We start from the raw sequence: 10,373 nt of genomic DNA, 5'->3' as shown, positions 1-10,373 counted from the left end.
TGAATGTCACTGAAGGAGAGAGTTATCTGAAAGATTGTGTTAAGTCAATAGATGAAAGAATTTGTCTTTTGATAAGCTGAATGACAGTTTTCTCTGAATCACTCAAAAATTATAGAAAGTTCAGAAATCAGGCATTCTATGGCTTCCCTTTATGAAGCGCACAATCCTAGAAGGGTTGGATGTCTATAAAAAAAAAAGGCATGAAAAAGAGCAATGATATAGTCAGCACATGAATGAATTGGACAATGAGTTTGACTGAGATCATTGATGAATGATAGAGTGGATGACAGGACAGAACCATGAGGAACACCACAGTAAATAGATTTAGAAGAACTGTGACCATCTACCACAGCAGCAATAGAACAATCAGAGAGGAAACATAACATGAAGTTACAAAGAGAAGGATAGAAGCCATAGAAGGGTAATTTGGAAATTAAAGCTTCATGCCAATCAAATTTTGATGTGTAGGGCAACAGCAGATTTTGATGAAATTCCAAAAAGATGACCAAGATTCAGTTATGGATTCAGTAAGGAAGGCAGAACTCATACTTCAGTCAGATACAATAGGGTAAGCAACAATACACAGTTGTTATAACATACAACTGCAATAATGCACAGAAATTTTTAATAAATACTTAATCAGAATAATGAACCAAAATTGGCATAACCAACTTACCACTCATGTGAGCACTGGAATTTTAGTAAAAATTTAATTGGAGTAACAAACTAAAACTCGCAAGACTAACTCATCAACTGTGTGAACTGCTGCTCATCTATCTGCCACCTGTCCCTTCTTCCCTTTTTTTCCTTTCCTCTCCCTTCTTTTATCTTGTCTCAAACCTCCTACCCTGTCACCTTCCTTCCCCCTTATTTGTCAGAGGTAAGGGACTAGAGAGTGACACCTCACTCTCTCTCTCTCCCCCTCATTCATTTTATATTATTTTTGCTTCATCCTTTCTCACTCTTTCTCAATCTTGTATACATAATTCCATTTTCATTCTCAATCAGTCTCAATTTATTTAGCAATACTTAGTTGCAATGCAAACTTAGTATTGTTCAATGCCTCAAAAACTCAATTCCTCCATCTATCAATTCGACACAACCTTCCAGACAACTATCCTCTCTTCTTCAATGACCCTCAACTGTCCCCTCTTCTACAATGAACATCCTCAGTCTGTCCTTTTCTTGTAATCTGAACTGGAAACTTCACATCTCATCTCTAGCTAAAACAGCATTTATGAAGTTTGGCGTTCTGAGACGTCTCCACCAGTTTTTTTTTCACCCTTCCAACTGCTAACTATGTACAGGGGCCTTATCCATCCATGTATGAAGTATGCTTCACATGTCTGGGGAGATTCCACTCATACTACAGGGTGGAATCAAAAGCTTTTCATCTCATCAACTCCTCACCTCTAACTGAATGTCTTCAGCCTCTTTCTCATTGCCACAGTGCTGCATCTCTTGCTATCTTCTACCACTATTTTCATGCTAACTGCTCTTCTGATCCTGCTAACTGCATGCCTCCCCTCCTACCATGACCTTTCTGCACAAGATTTTCTTCTTTCTTTCATCCCTATTGTGTCCACCTCTCTAATGCAAGAGTTAACCTGGATTCTCAATCATTCATTCCTTTCTCTAGTATACTCTGGAGCTCCCTACCTGCTTCTGTATTTCCACACTTATCCTTCAATTTTTTACTACTGTTTTGGACCCTATTTGGGGACCAATATCTCAGTGTTTTTTATTTTTTTATTGGACTTTTGTTGTCCTTGGCTGGTGTCCCTCCTACATTAAAAAAAAAACAAGATTGTTCTTACTTTCACAGAGAGAGAGAGAGAGAGAGAGAGAGAGAGAGAGAGAGAGAGAGAGAGAGAGAGAGAGAGAGAGAGAGAGAGAGAGAGAGAGAGAGAGAGAGAGAGAGAGAGAGAGAGAGAGAGAGAGAGAGAGAGAGAGAGAGAGAGAGAGAGAGAGAGAGAGAGAGAGAGAGAGAGAGAGAGAGAGAGAGAGAGAGAGAGGGTTCCAATTTATGGGGGATTTACTGTATGCCACCAACTGCAGGTAAATGTGACCAATGCTTGTGAAAACAATGCGAAACTCGGGGTGATAACACACGAAACTTGGGATGGTAAGAATTTAGGAATAGCTGAGAAACTTGGAAAGGTATCGTATATATTAGTTGTGTTATCTCAAATGTAGTAGTACAAATGTGCTAATTTTTATGCATTTTTAATTGTGGAATTTTTTTATATAATTTTCTGGTTCCCTGGATATAATGCATGTGAGACCAATTATAAGTGCTTCATTTTATGAGTTTACTCTTTAAGATGTATTAGATGTAATATTTTGCATAAATGTTTTTCATACAGGAATATAATAAGCCTTATTAAAATCAGGTCACACTATCTGCTCTAATCCTTGAAAAGTGTTACTGTCAGTAATTCTTCAAAAGTTGAAACAATACATTTATACTAAAAGTTTATATGCAGCTTCACAGCTGCTGTAAGGGCACATGAAACTCAAAAGTACCATCTGGAAGCCAATGCCCTCACAGTGATGAACTTTCCAGTTTAAAGGTATTTCTAATATATGGGCACTAGACTTATGTAAGTCTCAATTAGTCTAAAAGCAGAGCTAGAATAATTATTCACTTATCATACAATCTACTGGTCAGAGCGGAAGGCGTGAGAGGAACTGCGCCTTCTGCTCTGACCAAATTTATTTTACCCACTATAACCCTAAAGCTTACGGTGGGATTTGGTGAGTGTCGACATCTGGCAACTCTGCAGCTCTAGTAGCCAAAGTAGATGATATATTTCATCAGTCTGTGTTTGTCCATGGCTTGTGTGGTCCCGTGTTTTAATTTTTCTTGCCTCTCACGGCCTGCTTTTGTGGTTGCACAAGCATACCATCCTGCTCTGTTACTATCTATTATGGGGCCTAGTAAACTTTATACTAAAGCCCAAATTTCAGTCATATGTGCTTTAATAAGGGAGAATAGGTCAAATCAAGAAATAGATGCGAACTGTCTTTTAGCTCTTAAAACTGTTCAGCAATGAACCAAAACTTATTGGGAGGGAGGAGGGGACACTTCTCCATGACGTCACATGCCAGCAGAACATAAATGTGGTGTGGGCCAGATAACTCTGAACATTATTCACAATGTCCACCCTCACATAACCAGTAGGGAACTTAAGGCCAGGAGTCCTGCTTTTCCCTTTGCGAACCATAAGTTCAAATTAGGTACCATGCATTATATATACCTAGTATGATACATTCCCAGCAAGTCTTAGCTATGAAATGTCATATGGAGGAAAAAACAGCACATTCTGATCATGAACTGTGCATGTGTCATAAATCCATATAGCAGCTAAGACTGTTTGAATTCTGTCTTAGTGCTAATGACAGATGATGCCACTGCGGGAGATGGGCTGCTCCACAACAATATCCACAAGGAAGGAATAATACAACCAAGAGGGACATATTGAATGTTCCTAGTGAGACAGAACTCATCACAATAACTTTTGAGTACAAATGCTCCTTATACAATTAAAAAGAAAAGAAGGACTGAGTCTCTGTCCACTTAGCCTTGAGGGAGTGGGAATGTCTGTGTGCTGAGAGGGCTTAAGGAAGTGGAAAATTCCAACCTCCTGCTCAGTCATGTAGGAAGTGTAGTCCTGTCAGTGTTATAAAAGAATAAGGATTTTTTTTTCTCTCAGTTTTCATTATTTAATATAAACTTCCATTGACAGTGGAACCTCAGTTACTGAATGCCTCCCTTTCGAAACAAATCGGTTTTTGAACAAAATTTTAAACTCATAATTGCTTCAGTTGCCATACCACAATTTGGTTATAGAACAAAATTACTTGATTTCAAATACTAAAAAGGCAAAGCAAAAGCTGCTATTCATTATTAATGTATAGTTTATATAAATAGTTCCATCATTTTTATGCATTTGAAAGAGAGACAGTAATTCAATCTCTGAAATAATTTAAATGTGATCCAGTTAAAGAGACTCAATATAAACAAACAATTTTCAGCACTTGGGAGTAATTCCAAGCCACCTGTGGCTCTCTTCATGACCCACACCATCAATACTGCACAACAGCATTTTCTCAGTAGCTTTTCTCAGCAGCAAGATGTCTAAGTGCTATGATCACCTTAACTTTGGTAATGAGTAGGTTGCTCCTCTTTGTATCATTCTGTAAGGCTTCCCTCACCAGATCGGTGACAAAGAGAACATCTGCACGGTCTGAACAGTGTCTCTCAATGCAAATTTTTTTTTTTTTTTTTAAGAAAAAAAAATCCTACTTAGACATCAATCCCAAAAGAGACATCAAGAGAATCATTGAAAATTGAAGGATAAGTGTCTTCAAACCTTCCTCTTGAAAGAGTTTCAGGTCATAGAAAAGAAGAAATATAGAAGCAGGCAAGGAGTTCAGAGTTTACCAGAAAAAGGGAAGAATGACTGAGAATACTGGTTAACTCTTGCATTAGAAAGGTGGACAGATGAGAGAAAGAAGAAAATCTTGTGCAGTGAGGCCGCAGGAGGAGGGGAGGCATGCAGTTACCAAGATCAGAGGAGCAGTTAGCATGAAAATAGCAGTAGAAGATAGCATGAGATGCAACACTGCAGCAATGAGTAAGAGGCTGAAGACAGTCAGTTAGAGGAGAAGAATTGATATGATGAAAAGCTTTTGATTCTACCTTGTCTAAAATAGCAGTATGTGAAACATACTCCATCTAAATGAGGGTAGTTTGGAAATCAAAGCTTTGTGCCAGACTCTATCAAAAGTTTTTGATATGTCTAAGGCAACAGCAAAAGTTTCACTGAAATTTCTAAAAGATGACCAAGACTCAGTAAGGAAAGCCAGATCACCAGTAGAGCGGCCTTGACAGAATCCATACTGGCAATCAGATAAAAGGTTCTGAAGAGATAGATGTTTAAGAATCTTCCTGTTGAGGATAGATTCAAAAACTTTAGATAGGCAGGAAATTAAAGCAATAGGACAGTAGTTTGAAGGATTAGAATGGTCACCCTTTTTAGGAACAGGCTGAATGTAGGCAAACTTCCAGCAAGAAGAAAAGGTAGATGTTGATAGAGTTGAAAGAGTTTGACTAGACAAGGTGTGAGTACAGAGGCACAGTTTCAGAGAACAACAGGAAGGACCACATCAGGTTCATAAACCTTCCAAGGGTTTAGGCCAGCAAGGGCATGGAAAACACCACTGTGAAGAATTTTAGTGGGTAGAATGAAGTAGTCAGAGGGTGAAGGAGAGGGAGGAACAAGCTCTGAATCATCCAAGGTATAGTTTCTAGCAAAGGTTTGAGCAAAGAGTTCAGTTTTAGAAATAAATGATGGCAGTGGTGCCATCAGGTTGAAATGAAAGAGGGAGAGATGAAGAAGCAAAGTTATTGGAGATGTTTTTAGCTAGGTGCCAGAAGTCACAAGGAGAGTTAGATCTTGAAAGATTTTGACACTTTCTATCAATGGAGTTTTTGGCTAGTTGGAGAACATACCTGGCATGATTTCAAGCAGAAAGATAAAGCACCTGAGATTCAGGTGATGGAAGGCTCAAGTACCCTTTGTGGTTCACCTTTCTATCATGTGTAGCATGAGAACAGGCTGTGTTAAAGCAAGGTTTGGAAGGTTAAGGTCAAGAAAAAGTGAGGAATGTATGCCATGCCTCCATGCCAGACACTACCACCTCTGTTATGTACTCAGCACACAGAGGCAGGTCTCTGACATAGAAGCAATAGTTATTCACTGGAAAATCAGCATAATACTTCCTCTGCTCCCTCCATTTAGCAGAGGCAAAACGCCAGAAGCACTCTGCTTTGGAGGACCCTGAGGAGGAATTGGAGCGATAAGAAAAGATACAGATATGAGATTGTGATCAGAGGAGCCCAAAGGAGAAGATAGGGTGACAGCATAAGCAAAAGGATTAGAGGTTAGGAAAAAGTCAAGAATGTTGGGCATATCTCCAAGACAGTCAGGAATAAGTAGGGTGTTACACCAGTTACTCTAGGTCATGGATGATAGCAAAGTTAAAGGTTAGTTCACCAGAATGGTCCATGAAGGTGAGGAAAGCCAAAGCTGATGGTGAAGACTGAAGTCTCCAAAAATGGAATCTCCACAAAAAAGAAGAGAATCAGAATGTGCTCCACTTTAGAAGTTAAGTAGTCAAAGAATTTCTTATAGCCAAAGGGGTCGGGTGAGAGTTGTACAGCACAGATGGGTTTAGTTTGAGAGTGATTTTGTAGTCATAGCCAGACAGTGGAAAATTCAAAAGATTCAAGAGCGTGGGCACGAGAGCAGGTTAAGTCGTTGAGCACATAGACGCAAAATCCGGCTTTGGATTGAAAATGAGGATAGAAAGTAGGATGGAACAGAAAAGGGGCTACTGTCAGTTGCCTCAGACACCTGTGTTTCAGTGAGAAAAAGAAGATGAGGTTTAGTGAAGGAGGGGTGGTGTTCAGCAGATTAAAAATTAGATCTTAGACCATGAATATTGCAGAAGTTAATGAAGAAAAAATTGAGGGGGTGTCAAGACACTTAGGGTCAAATGCCAGAAGAACAGTCCGACCTGGGGATATCTGTGGTCCCTTCCTGAGATGGGGATTCCGAGGCCGGTGTAGGAGTTGCCATGATAATTTTGAATTTTGAGTGAAGGGTGGGTGTGTAATTAGGTGTATGTAGTTTTGTGTGAAGAAAGAGAGTTGCCTTTAGAGGGCAGGCTGTGACTGCCCCCTTGTGTTGTGTTGTGTGAGGTCACAACTGGGTTTAATAATAGGTTTACTGCACCCACTGAGCCAGTGCTTATGACTTCAATGGGAGTAATTATCATTTCAGCAAGTGCCTACTGCCTCCTCCTTAAATAGCCTCCTCCTCCTGTCAATAAGCTCATTCAGCATGTCCTTTTTGGATAAATAATTTCTGAGTTGGAGATGTTGCGAAGCATCCATCTTAGTAGTGGGAGTATCAGTCATTAGCCACTAAGATAAGGAGGACAGGTGTCTGGGAACAAATTAATCCATTTTACATTGATTCCTATGGGGAAAACAGTTTCAATCTCTGAACATTTCAGATTTAGAATGAATGAAGATTTAGAGTGAATGAAGTTGAAGAATCAAGGTTCTACTGTATTGATTTTGCATGCAGTCTCAGTTTCTCATGTGCATCTGCTGTGCTTTGGTTCTAGTGAGTTACAGTGGTATTGAGTATTATTAAATAGGCTTACATTCTGAAAAAAAAATCCTATTTTGAAGGTTTTCTTTCATTTTATTTCTCACCACTGTAAAAGAATTCAAATGTTTGTTTACACTGAGACGCTTAAACAAGATCACATTTAACGTAATATTTCAAGGAATGAAAAACTATTTTATCCACTGTGCCTTTTCCCCAAACAAAAATAAGCACAGGAAATATAAATATAACATATAAATGTTATAAACAACAGATCTTACTGTAATCTTTTAGTATTTCAAAACAAGTAAGAACTACATATGGCAAGATGCTTTTGATAGACTTATGACAAATGACTTATGATAGACATTCTTAAGTTATGATAAGTTATGACACATTTCATATCTTTAAGAAGAAAATGGGCCCAGTCCCATGTACTACCTCTGCTAGTGGTCGGACAAGCTCTACTGCAGCATTACATTATTTGTAGAACACAATATATATATATATATTTTTTTTAATGGTATCGAAAATTATGACAAATCGCAAGCAAAATGAATTACGAGCAGCCTTCCAAAATGTATCTCCCTCACAACTTGAACATCCTTTGTATTCTACTCCTAGTATTCCATATCTTGAAATAATCTGTTGTCTATCACACACTAGATACATATCAAACTCCCCACTCTGCACACCACTGACCATGATCCCTCTTCAACATATGATCATTTTTAATTTTGTACTACCATATTCTCCTCTCAGGTAGCTTATCAACAGTGCCTAAATTATCTTACACCATATGCTAAGTAAAGTAAATGTGAAAACTTGAATATTCAGTAAAAAAACTTACAACCTGCTCAGCAAAATGCTTCATGTTCTCAGTCTGCTTGACAATGGCCTCCACACAACTGATGAGCCTCTGGTAGCCCATTACCTCCACTTCCTTATCTTTTGTGATCCATGGACACCAAGGACGATGTTCTTCAAGGGGATGGAAATACTGCTTCTGAATCTAGTAAGAGAAAGGTAGCAATATAAAATTTACCATATTAAATTTACATGATACATACATAGTATTTTTAATCCTAAAATACATTTTTCACTTATTTACAAAACACATAACTTAAGCTCTATCCCATGTACAAATCATGCCCACAGAACAAAAGAATAACACCAACATACACCTTAAACTTTAATGCACCATTGTCCCTGGGTACCATGGCCATCTTGACCACACATGTGCACTCCAAAGCTTGTAATGCAAGGCATGAAGTAGAGAGGAGGGCAGGCTACTTGCTACGTGTGATGCAGGTAATTGAAAAAAACGTATTTTGAAGATTAACAACACTATTTGTTTCACATAAAACCTGCATTACACATACCTTTGGCTGACTGTGGGTCATGCCCATGGAAGAAAAAACATGTGTATGTGTAAAGAAAGTGATCTGTCCACTAAACATAAAACACTGCCACAGTACCAGCTGTGCTTTGTCTTGGGAGACAGTACGCTGGGATGCCCAACCAGGATACACCTAGTGGTGCTCTATGGACCCAACCCCAAAGCAATGGAAGCCTGAGTAAGGCTTTGCAAAGAGAGGAACCCTAAGACAAAGTGAACATACTGAGCAGGAAAAACTAGACCACATCACCAGCAGCCACTACTCCACCTAAGATGAAGACGTCACCATCCTGGGATTGAATGTCTTTGAGCTAGTGGTCAGCGAAGACTGAACGCATCTTCCAACTCACTGCCTCCAAAAATGGTTGAGATGGATCTGTTCTTCCAGAACAACATGGAAGTAGTAACAGGCCTAATATCATGTGCTCTGACTTTCAGCAAGGATCCCAATTCTTCCCAAGGGACCTGGTGAGTCTCCTCTATGGTCTCTTTAAGGAAGGAGAGGGCCACTTTAGACATAGGTCTTGACATGTCCTTAACAGAGATGAAAAGCTAAGACAAAGCCTAGACCAGACAGAGCAGATGCTCCTCCTCCCCTAGACCCACAACTGAGGCAAGACTACAAAGACAAAACTCTCACAGCACTAAATTTCTGTCTCTGTCTTGGCTATGAAGTCCAGAAGGTAAGAGAGAAATAAGTCATCATTTTACATAGCAGTTGAAACCGACAGGGGCTGCAGTTCCCCAACTCTCTTGGCTGTCAAAAGGGCCACCAAGAGGGTCTCCTTCAGTAGGTCCTGCAAGGATGCCCAGTGCAGAGGTTTAAAGGGAGGCTTGCTCAAGGGTTTAAGGACTACATACACATTCCATGAAGAAGGCCCACCCTGAGACCTAAAACCCTTCCTGGAAAACAATTTGACCAATCATGGAGTACAAGCTCTCTAGATAGATCACACCCTTGGAGATGGAAAACACTATTGTAACACTTGTAACTCTTAATCACCAAAGATGACAAATTGCTCACCTGCCTCAGATACAGTAAGAAGTTGGCGAGCTTAGGTAACAAAGGGTTAGAAATGGTATGTCCTGTCTATTCACACTACCAATGGTATCTCTTCCCCTTAACCTGGTAATTCACAATAGTGGAAGATCACTGAGACCAGGCCAGACACTGCCCTTAGAGAAACCCTTGTGGTGAAGGAGTCACTGGACAGTCATCACATGACTAAAGAAAGCATGTGGGAATTTCAGTAGAACTGTCATACATTGGTTGACGTAGTAGGTTGGGACGGAAAGTAAGATGCCTCATCATGTCTGTTGTCACTTTCCATAGGTCACCAAACCATTCCTGTCTGAGCCACAAAAGCGTGATCAAGGTGGTATGTCCCCTTTGACACCAGGAGTTTGTTCAAAACTTTCCTGACCAGAGGAAAGGGCAGAAAGGTGTACATTTCCTGGTGATCCCACTGGTACAGAAAGACACCTGTCGTAAATGCCATGGGATCTAGGAATGGAGAAAGTTCAATAGACGGAAGCTCAGATGCTCTAGAAGATTGATGTGAAGTCCGGCCTCTGCTTCTCCCCAAACTCCACCAGTCAAAAGTTGCAAAAGGGATGCATCCCAGCCTTTCCTGGACACATCTGTGAACAAGAAACAGTCCAGAACTACTAGTTGGAGCAGTTGGCCTACCATGAAATTCTTTGACTGCCACCAGTGAATGCCCTGAGCAATCTCCAAGTTTCACATGACTGGGAAGTCCAGGGGGACATGCAAATTCCTTTCCCATGAC

General features: G+C 39.9%; 1 protein-coding gene across 3 annotated transcripts in view; it reads right to left on the bottom strand.

The window, feature by feature from the left end:
* LOC135103726 (zinc finger C3HC-type protein 1-like) overlaps positions 1-10,373 on the bottom strand; it is a 111,540-nt gene that overhangs the window by 20,312 nt on the left and 80,855 nt on the right. The window contains exon 6 of one of the 3 annotated variants that reach the window (XM_064010378.1): positions 8,038-8,196. In XM_064010378.1, coding sequence (XP_063866448.1) covers positions 8,038-8,196 — 159 coding nt within the window. Of the gene's footprint in view, positions 1-8,034; positions 8,197-10,373 lie in introns of those variants that run through there. The other 2 variants (XM_064010377.1, XR_010270187.1) reach the window with 2 other exon arrangements.

The sequence above is a fragment of the Scylla paramamosain genome, chromosome 9, assembly GCF_035594125.1.
Source record: "Scylla paramamosain isolate STU-SP2022 chromosome 9, ASM3559412v1, whole genome shotgun sequence".
Lineage (NCBI taxonomy): Eukaryota > Metazoa > Arthropoda > Malacostraca > Decapoda > Portunidae > Scylla > Scylla paramamosain.
Note: the sequence above shows the minus strand (reverse complement) of the source record. Positions and strands in the feature narration are given on the sequence as shown.